General features: G+C 30.8%; 1 protein-coding gene across 1 annotated transcript in view; it reads left to right on the top strand.

Annotated features, from left to right (window-relative positions):
- Positions 1–4,001: 4,001 nt before the first annotated feature.
- LOC139526681 (protocadherin Fat 1-like) overlaps positions 4,002–15,093 on the top strand; it is a 34,666-nt gene continuing 23,574 nt past the window's right edge. Inside the window, exons 1-5 of the mRNA XM_071321842.1 lie at positions 4,002–4,119; positions 8,186–8,275; positions 9,215–9,385; positions 10,918–10,993; positions 11,320–11,483. Of these exons, the coding sequence (XP_071177943.1) occupies positions 4,062–4,119; positions 8,186–8,275; positions 9,215–9,385; positions 10,918–10,993; positions 11,320–11,483 (559 nt within the window). The 5' untranslated portion in view covers positions 4,002–4,061. The remainder of the gene's footprint in view (positions 4,120–8,185; positions 8,276–9,214; positions 9,386–10,917; positions 10,994–11,319; positions 11,484–15,093) is intronic.

The following is a 15,093-nucleotide window of genomic DNA, read 5'->3' as shown; positions in this document are numbered from 1 at the left end:
AAACACAAAAATAAAATGTTTGGTTATAACTTCACAGTATTTTCCCCAAAAATCCAAATTAAATAATAACATTGCGTTTCTTGTGTTCAGTGAATTTTTCTACAACTGTAAATCAACTGTTTTTTGTATGACAAAAATGAAAAGTTCACAAAATACCTAAGAGCAAGGTAACATCAATTTACTAAGCGTGTTTCATTTTAAAATTAATTAATGGTTAAATAGCATCGACGAAGGACTATTGTGCATTGTTGAATTGATACCTACGCATAAGAACATTTAATTAAAAGTGACATTGCACCAAAATGAATCTATAGGTACAAATGTAAAAAAAATTGATGAAATGATATATTTCTTGTTATTTGCCCTACAATATTTCTAATTGAATACTTGTATACATGTTTATCTTTTATAAATGTTATGTTTGTCTTTCTGATATATTGTATAATTTACAAAACTTAATAAAATCTAAATGTAGAAAGAAACTACGTAACACTTAAGATTTAAAGTTTCTTTTATGAATTTTATATATTTTGAAAAAGGGATTTTGGGTCTGCAAACTTCAAACTATTAAGACAAATTGTATTTGCCAAGTTTTATTTAAATGAGGTCGTCACCTATTTTACCTTTTTCAATAATAACATGTCCTCTTTATTCATTAGCTCTTGATTTTAAGATTAAAACTTTATATATGTTACAGTAAATAGGTGAAATTAGGAATTACACGTAATTACTAAACATTTCAGTAAATACCTGTAATTACTAGCCAATTTAGTAATTACATGTATTTACTAATTGTTTCAGTGATTACTGGTATTCACTGATTTTTTTTGTAATTTTTACAGCTATTTACTAACTTGATATTTTTGTTTTGAAATTAAAGTTATAATTCAAGATACAAAATAAGAACTAAAGGGTAAGTATTTTAGAGCTTACTTAATTAAGGATTAATGAATATAAGGCACATTAAAAGTGTATACTCTGTAGTGTTTGTGAATTGAAACTGGAAAATGGTTATTATTACAGTTTTGAAACTCCCTAAAAATCATTTTCAGCATGCAAGACATATGATATCATTCCAAAATTGAAAAATATTGTGAGAAGTTAACAGGCAAATTCGCCACCTCTTTTTGATGATAGACATTCAATAAAGCAAAATTTTGTGATTTGAAAGAGTAATAAACAACAAGTGTTTAAACATTTTTTTGCAGGAATTAAACGACAATTTTTTTTCTGTCTAAATTTGAACAAAAATGTGTTATCTGAGCTGGCCAGACTTTTCGCCGTATCAATTATTAAAAACTGTATTCTTTTAACATTCAGGCTATTTGTATTACCATTATGTTTAAGATTTACTTTAAAATATGTTTCTTCTATGCAATTTAACAGTCAGGGGTATTTCTAATGACAACATGTGCAAAAACACTCAATGATTTTTAACTACTAGTGTTTCGACCGTTTTGTAGGGTACCCCAAAACTGGTCATATTCAATATACCCTAAACATAAAATGAAACGGTGAATTTCCGTTAGACTTTGGCAGATGGTGCATGGACCCCTACCTTTTCAATGATGTAAATATAAGAAAAAATTAAACGAGAGGAAAATTTTGGTGTTACCAAGGCCTACCCTTTAAAGTTTTTCAAATTTTGATAACTTTCTTAAATTATCCTAGATTTCTCCCAAACTTGAACAGAAGCTTGCTTATGATTATAAGATAATTTTCAAGAAGTAAATTTTGTAAAAATAAAATTAAGTTTTTCCGTATTTTACTTATAAATCTAGTTTTATGCCAGTTAACATTACAATCACCCTGTGGTAAAGTTTTTAAAATTTTAATAACTTTCTCAAAATATCCTGGATTTCTACCAAACTTTAACAGAAGCTTGTTTATGATCATGAGATAATATCCAGAGGTAAAGATGGAAAAAATATCCTTTTTCGTATATTCCTTATAAATGGACTTCGTTTTTTTTCTCCAGTTAACATTACATACACTCTCAAATAAAAGTTTTTCTTAAACATGTTAAACATTTATTATATTTTATAAACCGTCCTGGATTTTAACCAAATTTGGACAAAAGCTTCTTACAGTCCTAGACAAAAGATAGTATATGGAGGAAAATTTTAATATTTTTTCCCCAATTTTGTTGAGCCTGCGACTAACATCAAATATAGGCGATATACTGGGTTCCATGAAACCCTTACAATTTTAAATCTGAATCCATCGGTAACCAATCTACAGCTAGGGGTTGAAGGTCACATGAATAAGTATTCAATGAGGTCCATTTATTCACTTGCAAGTGCACAACTCATCAAGCAGGTTTCTCAGCTTATTTTTAGTAAAATAGATCCAGATTGACTGCTAAAAGTGAATTATAATTTCACTATATCATTTTCATTAATGATTTAACAAACAAAAATTTTTTTTTTACATCTCGTAGCTAATGCTCCTATAAAAAAGTTACATTTTAGGCTAATCACTTTTTAAAAGACTGCTCACTGATCTTCTATAGTTAGTATTACCCTAACTTTTGATCAGCTGAACATATTACAACATTGTTTTAACAGTTAGTAAATAGGTGTAAAAATTCATTTTAAAATTAGTAATTACTGGTAATAACTAGGCCATTTCAGGAATTACTAGGTGCATTGGGGATTACATGTAATTCCTAAATTTTAGTAATTACATGTAATTCCTAATTTCACCTATTTACTGTAACATATACAAATATATTTTGGATCCTCAATGCTCTTCAACTTTGTACTTGTTTGGCTTTATAAATATTTTGATATGAGCGTCACTGATGAGTCTTATGTAGACGAAACGCGCGTCTGGCGTACTAAATTACAATCCTGGTACCTTTGATAACTATATAGCAAACCATTCTAAATGAATTCTTCAAACATAGTATACTGTAAGGTTAATTAAAAAAGAGAGTGGTTTATATATTCTGATAATATCAAACGCTAGACTATATCAACAAACAGAACGGATGGAGAACCACTATCGCATTGCTGACTTGGTACATACATTTCCCGATATGAATGATGGGTTATATCTGGTTTTATAGTTAACAAAACCTCCCACTTTTATTGAACTGTGAATTTCGATTCTTGAAGAGGGAGGTCTTGACAGTAGATATTTTATTGTATGTTGACTTAATTCACTACTTTTCTAAACTGAGATTATTTTAAGTCAAGATAAGATTCCAAAAGTTAGCAGATTTTTAGTAGCTACGTCTAACTCTAAGGTTGGTATTTTTGTGATTTTACTTTTCGTCAAAGACAACAGGTACAAAAAAATGATCCCTCGTATTTCAAATAAAGTAAGATTTCACAAATTTGCAGATATTACTCTATCTGTAATATTTCATATCTGAAGAGGTAACATAGGACAACTACTGCCTACAAGGTTTACGTTGATTGAAGTACTACCATTTTCTTTTGATGTAAAAATTTGAAAAAATCAAATAATCGGAGAAAAAAAAACCGTGTTATGTAAACATTGCCGCATCGTTCAATTTGTTTCGTGTATAGACTCCAAACATATTTTGTACTTTAGAAAATTAGAAGTAGGTAAACAAGAAAAATTTAATTAAAAATTGATATAAACGGGCTTGACAATAACAAATCTACTCTAGTTGAATACATCATTATTCTATAAAAACCATCAGAAAGAGACAAGGTATTTTATTTTATATTTTCGTACGCAAACGGTACAAAGCAAAATTCAAATAAAAATATAATTGAATTTATATGATAAATTATTGGTAAATATACTTTACAATAAACAATACCAACCAAAAGAGAGAAAAATGGATGGTTTTTGTCAACTATAACAAAGCTAAAACGTAAAACGCATTTGATTATAAATATTTGACTATATGAATATGAATAAAAGAGGGTGTTATTCACATAAAATATATTAAAACTGATTGGTTTTCATCATTATGTAAAACGAATCCTACTTTACATAGCTATATACCAAAATATAATCGTTTAGTTGTATACGTGCTATTACAAAAAGTGACTTACATACAGAACTGATCGTAATTCATCAATATGTATATCAAAAACAGCATCTTATTGACTGTTATTATTCTGTTAAGGAAATTATATGGTAAGAATTTGAATTCATTTTTTTTCTTTCTTTTTTTATTGTTTTGCTTTGCATAACTATTTCATATCTTTTAAATCGTATTTTTGCGTTATTGAAAATTTTATCTAAATAATTACAATGATAATTTTAACTATAGAACAGACAAAGATGAAGAAAAAAAAACCGCTGATGGAAAAAGAAAATTTCTTAATTCCATTTTAAGAAGGAGTGAATAATGAAAAAACGTTGATGACGTCACGATCAGATGACAAAATTATGTCTTTGAGCTTATAGACAAAACACTGTCAGCCAATCAGAAGACGCGATACATCCAAAATAAAATCATGGACAAATTTTCTGATTTTGAAAATGTAGATAATGTAATCATTAATTCGATCTAGTACATGGTTCTTACAAACCAGATTTTTGCGCATTATAATCTTTAAGTAAAAAACGTTTATTTGAAGAAAATCCGCATTTTGAAAGCAAATAAAAAAGCAATACCAAAAACCTTTTAAACTATACAATGTGAATAGTCTCTCCTGCAGTTTCTGAATTCAAGCTTATGAAACAAATCTATGCTAACGCATGATTTTATCTATTTAAACCTATGCTCATATGTGTTCAAAGACACTAAATTATAAAAATGCATATTAATCATCTATTTAATCGCAAGAAACTAATTTATTTGAACGTATGATACTAATTAGCTATTGTAACATGTGATACTTTAAAAAAAAAAATGCATGATACTTATCTATATAAACGCACGATACTAAAATTGAGAATGGAAATGGGGAATGTGTGAAAGAGGCAACAGCCCGACCATAGAGCAAACAACATCAGAAAGTCACCAACAGGTCTTCAATGCAGCTTATTTATTTAAACGTATGATATTAATCTATTAGTTCTATTATAAATTTAATAAAACTTTGAACGACAAACGACAAAATTATATAACTCGCGTAGTGATATTAACCATATATATATAGATTATCAAAAATTCTAAAGAACTTCTGGATAATTTTATATCTCCGTCTTTTTCTGAAATTAATTCTAACTTATAATTTTTAACCCTGCATACCACCATTCCCAATGTGAAATTATAATTGTTTTAAATATACATTATACGACAAAATTTCTTCCTATGTGACTGTTTACATTTTCTGACGCCAAACACGCGAAACAATTAATGTGTTTTAAATTTGTTAGATGTTGTTTGTTGCTTTTTTGTAAATGTTTGTTTGTTTTGAGATTGTAACATAGTGATGACTGCTGTAATCATATTTTGACTATTTTACCGATTATGTCTATTTTGTTCACGCATCGTTGTAAACATAACGGAATTTGATGCGTCTGTCATACAAGTAAGAAATAAAACCAGATTCAATCCACCATTTTCTACATTTGAAAATGTCTGTACCAAGTTAGAAATATGACAGTTGTTGGCCATTCATTTGATTTGTATTATCATTTGATTTTGCCATTTGATTAGGGACTTTCCGTTTTGAATTTTCCTCGGAGTTCAGTATTTTTGTGATTTTATTATTTTCTGTGCACGATATAAATCTAATTAAACGTATGATATTAATCTATTTAAACGTATGATTAATCGCAATTAGGATCATGATTACAAATTTATGTTTAACGGCTAGTAATGCCAGTAAGATCCTGCTCCACACATGTGGCACCCGTCGTGTTGCTTATGTGATAACAAATCCAGTAAATAGTCTAATTCAGAACGTCACATTCATGAAAGGTAAGAGAATTGTAGTTACGACGTAAGGAACATATCTGATATCATTTGTGAAACAGTTATTCCATAAATGGAATGGTTATTACGGCATTTTTTGAATATGACGTCACAGACGACGATCTTTAATATTTTCTGGCACACAAAATGAAATCTTAAAAGAACTACAGGCAGCAAGAGGGTTCAACTTTTAATTTTAATATTCAAAAGTGCACATTTCACTCACCAGTGTCAAAGTAGTCTTTTGTTTATTACAGTATTTTTGTTTTTAAATTGTTGGTTTAGTGCTACTATTTTGTTAATAGGTTTTATTCAGAATGTGTTCTATATAGTACATACAACAGTCTCAAAAATAAAGTAGGACACAAAAATGAAAACAAAACAAAAATAAATAAAAAATACAACAAAACATTTCTGTGGACTACAATTGGAAGTTAGCCCAGGTGCTTCGGATGAATAATAAAACAGTTCTTATATGACAAGGCTGTGAAAACAAGGCAAAAATGAATCTGAATGTTACCCATGTGCTTTGGATCAGTAAGCAGTTCCTATATACTCTCCTATTCAAATATATGATAAAGCATAATAAAGCGTATATAACATAGCAAAAGCCGTATCACATGTCGTATCACCCTCGACCAACATCATCCCTCGGGCCTAAAGGCCCTCGGGCTGATATTGGTATCCCGGGAAGATACGGCATGTGAACCCGAATTTGCCATGTATTATTCTCTATGTTATATACAGTGACTGACCTGATATCACGTTTCCTCATGAATGTTCAAATAGTTATTGCCCGAACTATATTGCATTATTAATGACGACCTCTTTAACCTATCAGTGTTTCCAATATAAACATCGAGCCTGTAAATTCAGTGGTTGTCGTTTGTTTATGTGTTACATATTTGTTTTTCAAACATTTTTTTTACATAAATAAGGCCGTTAGTTTTCTCGTTTGAATTGTTTTACATTGTCTTATCGGGGCCTTTTATAGCTGACTATGCGGTATGGGCTTTGCTCATTGTTGAAGGCCGTACGGTGACCTATATTTGTTAATGTGTGTCATTTTGGTCTTTTGTGGATAGTTGTCTCATTGGCAATCATACCACATCTTCTTTTTATAATATCGAAGCTTTAAACGACTCAAACGTATTCTTTCACCATTGTTGGAAACACCTATTTCACTTGATATTGTTTTTGGCTTAAAATCTATAAATGTTATTGTTTGTTTAAAATCTATAAATCATTATGCTTTATGTTCATTGTCGATATTTTAGACCATATTTTTTTATATATATATATATATATATATACGAATTCGTTCACCATCGGATTGGCTTCAACAGATTACATTTTGTTGTGTTATAATATTACTCCGCCTGATATTGCTTTTTTAAATGGGTTTATTTCCAATATTTACATCAAATAAAAAACAATAACACACAAAACAACACTTGAGAATGTTTAATGTCTAGATTGCATTATAAAGACAATAAAAGTGTATTGATTTGTCATATCATCGTTATAAGGATTCGTCCCGAAACGGGGGAAAAGCCCGTTCTAAGTCTCTATTATATCGTTGATATGTCAAGTCACTATTATTGCCTATACATCGTTTCCACTTCATAAATCATAACCGTTTTACCATTCCCAACACGATTTTAAACATTTCTCAAACTTACTCACAATGTAACGTGTAAAAGAATTACAACACGCTACCATGATAGCGCAGTTTTTGGACTAATAACCACCAACATCAAAGGTACAAGTATTACTTTATCAGATGCGCACTACAAAGATACATGCGTTTTCAGTGATGCTCAAAGTCAACATTTTTGAAAATCAAAATCCTGATAAAAAAATTGGGAGAGCAGACATTAAACAAAATCTAAAAAGGATTTGAAAAAAAATGAAAAGTGCGTTGTTTCATTAAACAATATTCGTATTTTCATACTAGTTTCAAATCTATAGCTACTGATATGGATAATAGATCTTGAGCAAACGCCTGGTCATTTATATAATATAAATAGAGGGGCAGCATAAATAAAATATACTGCTATCGATTCATTACTGCTAAACAGTATCAATGTACCCTTTACCATTTATAAAAACGAAGAAAAACTATCGAATTCTCTATTTTTTTAAAGTAAAATTGAGAATGGAAATGGGGAATGTGTCAAAGAGACAACAACTCGACCATAGAACAGACAACAGCAGAAGCTCACCAATAGTTCTTCAAAGCAGCGAAAAAGTCCCGCACCCGGAGGCGTCCTTAAGCTGTCCCCGTAAACAAATATCTTGTTTTACTTATTTATATTTGATTGTTTGTTGTAGTGGTTAGTGCTGCTGATGAATGCACAACCAACGGAGAAACTGGCGAAAATAACGGACTCGATAGCAAAAAAGAAACTGACGACATAGCAGGTAACATATTTATATATTTGTTTTATTTGAAAAGAGAATCATTCGATCAATATGGTGACTGATAAATGTATTTCATAATAAGTTAGATGAAAAACGTTAAAAAATCCGAACACGTTAGAAAACTACTTTCGCATCACATTTAAAAAGAAACGAAGAAAATTGTGTTTAGCCCACCTTGTTCCCTCTGGTTATTTATTATAAAATCTCAGAAACTTTTTTTAGATGACCATACAGATGAAATCGATACATGAAAATTTATCATTTCTCTTTTCAAGCTAAAACTAAAAAAAAAACAACAAGAAAAGAATAACACAGAAAAGAACAAAAAAAAAAAAATACAAGGAGACATTATATTATTGTTATCTTTAGAAAGATTCACAGTCCACAACGAAAGAAAAGAAAAGAACTGAGAAAATATTCACAAAATATTACATAGAAAACATATGGTTGAGCAAAAAAGAAACTCAGGAAGATAAACAGTTCCTACACCACTTATTGCACCCATCATGTCGTTTGTGGAACCTGAAATTTTTTTTTAATTCGTTGAATTCTTAAATATTATAAAAGTAAAAAAGTATCAAAACAAGAGTAACAGATACATGGTTATCCATGATACATAAAGTGTTTCCCGCAGTTTCAGTTTTCAACCAGGATTTGTTTTTTTCTCAATCGATTTATGAATTTTGAACATCGGTATACTTCTGGTGCTTTTATTAACGTAAGAGAATGAACTCCTTGAAATCATTGAATATTATTATATAATTAATATTTCTGTCTTCTCTTCATCCCCATGAAATTAGATGTTTATGATATATAATTGCTCACTTGCGCAATCATATCTATGAGGTAAATAAAGCATTTGAAACTTGAATCTTGAATCTTGTGAAAGCAATAAGGGTAAATTATGATTAAAATTCCAATGTAGAAATATGTTTTCAGGAACAGTTGTTGTGCTGACTCAGTTTCAGGAATTTCGTTATCCTTGTTGTGGTTTCGTGTATGAGTGGAAGTTTCACACCAGGGCAACTGGAACATTTGATGCCCTTGTGTGGAGACATCAAGGCAATGAAGTTTACTTATTGGTTGGTTCTAATTCATTAACATCAACAAGTAAGTTAACTAGTTTGTTCAGTGAAAGTAGTGTCGTTTAAATTACTTTTAAACATTACATTATTTTTTTTGTCATTTTTTCTAGGTGGCTGAGTGGTGAAGTAGTCGAACTATTCTATAACTAGCTCGTGAACATTTTGATTGTGAGTTCGAATCCGGCACATTTGAGGTGCGTTCAATACCAATCTTAAATGACTTGGATTGTCAGTTGGTCGGTTGTTCTCTCCGGGCACTGCGGCTTCCTCATCAACATAATACTGACCGCGACGAAATAGTATAATAGGACTGAAAGTTGCTTTAAAGCATCAATCAATCAATCAATTGGTCTAAAACCAAATTAACGAACTTCCGAGTCTGTTATAATTTTCTCATACCGTATGGAGTTTTCTAATGTTATTAGTTTAAACATATTTATTTATAGTGGATTAGGAAACAAGTTTTGCAACTTATATTAATCCCTTTTCACTTTGCGTTTGCGAGTGCTGCCTTGTAGTGCTCTTTTTCTAAATCTACAAGGATGTCTTTAACGTACAAGAGCTATGACTATCTCATCGGGTCAGCCATTTATCGTCCCCTTCCGACGGATTGTCATCGTCTCCTCAAGACCATACTCGCAAATGGTGTCAATGGAGAGCCGAAAATTCAGACACTGAAATTTTCATCCCGGAACGTGAATCGAACCAGGAACCTTTGTGTTAGTAGTCCAATGCACGAACCACTACACCACGGCTCTCATTATGTTATTGTAAACATCTGTGTTCTATAATTAGCTTTTAACAACCAACATTTATTAGCAAAAAGTTTGCTAAACCTACTGTTAATCATGCTTGAAATTGTTCATTATTTCATTATTGGTAAATATATACGGAATTATGAATAAATTACACGCATTACTAAAGAGTTATGTGTTTATTTACAGTGATAAAAATTAACTGCGATGGAATTTAATCCTTGTCATGTAATTTACTAGAAGATGCACGCGAAATCACGGTACAATAGGGCAAGTGTTGAAACAAAGAGTATATATAGTGTGTCGACTGAGCATGCGCGAAAGCGTAAACGACATGGATTGATAACGATCTCCAAGCTTGGATATTTTCTTTTGAAAAATAATTGTTTAAAATGACAAATTTAGGAAGTACAAAAAATTATATTTATGCGTCATACCACACATATTTCTGATTTTGTATGGTTTTAGAGGAATGCAGCTCAATGCAATCGGTACCTTCTTTAAGTAATATATATGTAAAACTCTTTTGACAAAATGCTTAGTTTATTGAAGCATTCAGATCACTTGGCATGTTTATAAAGTTTTAAATTTAAGTTTTAATTGATCAAATACTGCTGTTTTAATTATTTGATTTTGCCATGTGATTATTGACTTTCCGATTAGATTTTCCTCTAAGTTCAGTATTTTTGTGATTAGCTTTATACTCATTGATCTCGGTTAAGTATTTTTTCAATTGAAAAAGTAAAGCAAATTAATGATTAATTGGAAATAACATTACAACAACAACATGTATATTACTTAGATAGTGGAAATGAAGAAATTCAAACTATACCAAAAGGACAGAGAATTCGAGCCATGAAAGATGATTACATAGGAATGTAAGTTACTTTAAACATTATAAAGCAAGAATGTATTTCTATATAATTACATTAGATGTATGTTTCATTATTATACGTTATTTTGATTGGCTAACAGCAATCTCGCGTCATTCTTCATTTCAAAATGAATTGCATGAATTGAAACATACATAATGACACGGTTCCACAATAAATTGCACAGGTAAAGAAAAGAAAAAAATGATAGTACTCGTGTTTTCATGATCTTAGCGAAAAAATGTAATTAAAAGTTTTAGATACTCCATTAAGTAATTTCATATGGGTTTTTAGTAATTTTTTTAAATTTTATTTATCGTTTTTAATGTCAGGCATGCAACTGGTACATTTCTCGTAACTCATAAAGATGAAGGAGTAGAAACTATAAGGAGGTTGACTGGAAGAACAACACCAGTTGCTGTGTCGTCAACACTTGATACTTCTGGTGCATTAGTAATAAACTCAGACTATGCCATCAGGTCGTATTATACAGAAAGTACGTACTATAATAATTTCGATATAAAGACAACTAGCAGAAAAGCATTGATGTCGCCCCAAATATATTAAAAGATATTGCAACAATGTTTTTTTTTCATTTCTTGTATGCGTATATGTTTTTATACAATCTCGAAATTTTCCTAACAATGATAGTTATCAAAGGTACCAGGCTTGTAATTGGATACGCTAGACACGCATTTCATCTATATAAGACTCGTCAGTGACGCTGAGATCAAACAGCTAGAAAGCTCAGCAATTGTAAAGTCGAAGAGCATTGAGAACTCACAATTTCAAAAGATTGTACCAAAATACGGCAAAGGCTATATACATGTATGCCTGGGATAAGAAAATCCTTAGCATTTCGAATAATTCTTACTTTTGTAAACAGTTGATTAAAAAAAAGACAATATAATAATTATTCATGTCCAGGAGCTTTACCACTAAATCATGGTTCGTCACACCCAGTTTCATTCGAAAATAGGTAGAAAAATATTCCCTTGAATTCGACAGTTGTAGGTAATTAATCCTACATAGTATTGCTTTGAAACATTTCTAGGTCATAAACATTATAACTTAAATAAATCATAGCATCATTATTTCATTATTTGGGGTTTCTATAGAATATTTTGGAAAGGAGTAGGTCCGGTAAGGACCGATTTTGGCCTCAAATTTCAAATTCATCTGACGAAAGATTTTGACCACTTTTTAAACACTTAAGTGTCTATTTTATTTGAATTAATTAGTTTATGTGAAAAATTTAAACAGATTTAGTCATTAAAAACGATCCGATTCAAGCTCAAATATGAACAATCTACCTAATATGCCGAAAAATGTCACTTTTCAGATGGTTTTTGGTAAAAATGAAAGTGGCCGCATCCGTGTTAATCCTCAAACTTTATATATGTTATGTATTATCATAAAATACAAACATTTCAATATTAAGGATGAACACGAATGCGGCCACTTTCGTTTTACACGAAAACCGTCTAAAATTTAACTAAAATGCTAGAATTATGAGGATATCAGTAAATTAGCACGACTTAATGGTGCTAGTATCGGATATATGTGCATTGTATTGTCAAACACAGCCCATATTTATGTAGCAGAAGCATTCTACTGTCCAATAAATAACTAAAGGTTTACATTTTATCAATTTTGTAAAACTGCTATATTTTGGGGCCAAAAAGGGGTCTTACTGAACCTACTCCTTTGAGATTACATGGTTACAAAAGCTTGTACCCATGTCAAATAAGGCGAATAATATGATTGGTTCACTTCCGGTGATGATTATTTTCTTATATGCTATAAAATGTTATGTGCATTTTTTTCTTTAGAACTGGACAGGAAAAAACTTTACCTCTGCCAAGTATTTCTTTATTTGAAATAAAGACAAATTCTGCACAATTTTTGGAAAAGTGCAAATTTAACAACGACTATTAACGTGATATTACACCTCAACACCGAGGTGACAATAATTTATATTCATATCAACTGCATTTAGCATATATTTAAGCGATGATTTTATCATATATTTAGTAGTAAATACAGTAGTTTTGAATATTTGATAAATTATCCTACTGTTTAATCCGTATCGTTCAACTTTAATGCAGACCCTTAATCATGTCCCTTGATCGCATGTCTATCCTTTATCACACCGAATTTGAATTATTCATTTATGGCAGATTGCTTCTAAATTTACATGAAGTCCATGATTAACTTTATGGAAGTTTTTCACCTTTCTGTTTATCTTTCAAACAAAATATAAAAAAGTGAAATATTTTTCGTCAATGGGCCCCAAAATGAAACAGTCACTTGTCATATGACGTCATTGTTTGGAATGCGACGTCACAGACGTCGAGCTTTCATATTTTTTGGGACACAAAATGTAACCTTTTTTTTTAAATCAGTATGTGTTTTATATAATACAACCTTCCTAAAGGAGGATGACAGAACTGAATAAAATACCATACAAAACACTAATAAGCAAAAAAAAATAAAAAATATAAAAATTCAAAATATTTCTTTACACAACAGAACGCAATTAGTAAGTCAAAAGCTTGAAAAAACGTAGCAAAATCCGTATTACATGCAGTATTACCTTCGACCAATATCAAACCTCTGGCATAAAACGCCCTCGGACTGATATTGGTATATCGGGCTAATATTGGTACATCGGGATGATACGGCATGTGATATGGAATTTTACAAGTTTTATTCTCTATATATAGCTCATTTCTCGTTATCTAAACACCATCAAAAGTTTTAATAGCTCTGACAACCAAATGATAAAAAAAACAAAGGAAAAAAACACCACAAAACTTAGAAACCCCATTACTGAAACATTTTTCTGATATAAAAATTTCAAGAGTAACTTATGACTTATCATATATATATATATATTAGAAGATCTGGTATGGGTGCCAATGAGACAAGTCACGATTTGTAAAAGTAAACCATTATTGGTAAACCACGGATGCTTGGCCCCAAAAATGACTAGTGTTAAACGATTCAAACGGAAAAACCAACGGTCTGATCCATATGAAAAACAAAAAACGGAAAACACTTATGAACCGCATCAGCAAACGACAACTTCTGAAAATTAAATTCTTGACTTGGGGGACAGATACAAACAAATGCAGTGGGTTTAATAAAATTAACGGTACTAATTTTCTTGCACCAGATGCGCATTTCGACAATACATGTCTCTTCAGTGATGCTCGTAGCCAAAATATTTGAAATCCAAAGCTTATATAAAAGATGAAGAGCTATAATCCAAAAGGTCCAAAAAGTATAGCCAAATCCGTGAAAGGAATCAGAGCTTTGCATGAGGGAGATACATTCCTTAATTTATAATAATTTCTATCATTTTGTAACAGCAAATTTTAATAACACAAACAATCCGTATTTTCATGCAAGTATCGAAGTACTGGCTACTGGGCTGGTGATACCCTCGGGGACTAATAGTCCACCAGCAGAGGCATCGACCCAGTGGTAGTAATAAAATTAACGGTACAAATTTTCTTGCACCAGATGCGCATTTCGACAATACATGTCTCTTCAGTGATGCTCGTAGCCAAAATATTTGAAATCCAAAGCTTATATAAAAGATGAAGAGCTCTAATCCAAAAGGTCCAAAAAGTATAGCCAAATCCGTGAAAGGAATCAGAGCTTTGCATGGGGGAGATACATTCCTTAATTTATAATAATTTCTATCATTTTGTAACAGCAAATTTTAATAACACAAACAATCCGTATTTTCATGCCAGTACCGAAGTACTGGCTACTGGGCTGGTGATACCCTCGAGGATTAATAGTCCACCAGCAGAGGCATCGACCCAGTGGTAGTAATGGAATTAACGGTACCAAACGTTTAAATAGTTATCAAAATTCACCCTTATCTGGAACAATAGTGTAACATCACATCAAAGAAGACACACTGTAAAATAGCAATTGAATTGGTTTAACTCAATCAAACGACATACCAACACAAGTGAACATACATTGAACGAATAAACTTGTTTTGATCAATGACACAATGAAAATATATAATCAATAAAATAAGGGGTTATAGTTAAACAATTTCGGAAATAAAAACACAACCTTAAAAA

The sequence above is a fragment of the Mytilus edulis genome, chromosome 6 (assembly GCF_963676685.1).
Source record: "Mytilus edulis chromosome 6, xbMytEdul2.2, whole genome shotgun sequence".
In the NCBI taxonomy this organism is placed as follows: Eukaryota; Metazoa; Mollusca; class Bivalvia; order Mytilida; family Mytilidae; genus Mytilus; species Mytilus edulis.
This window is presented reverse-complemented; position numbering and strand designations above follow the sequence as displayed.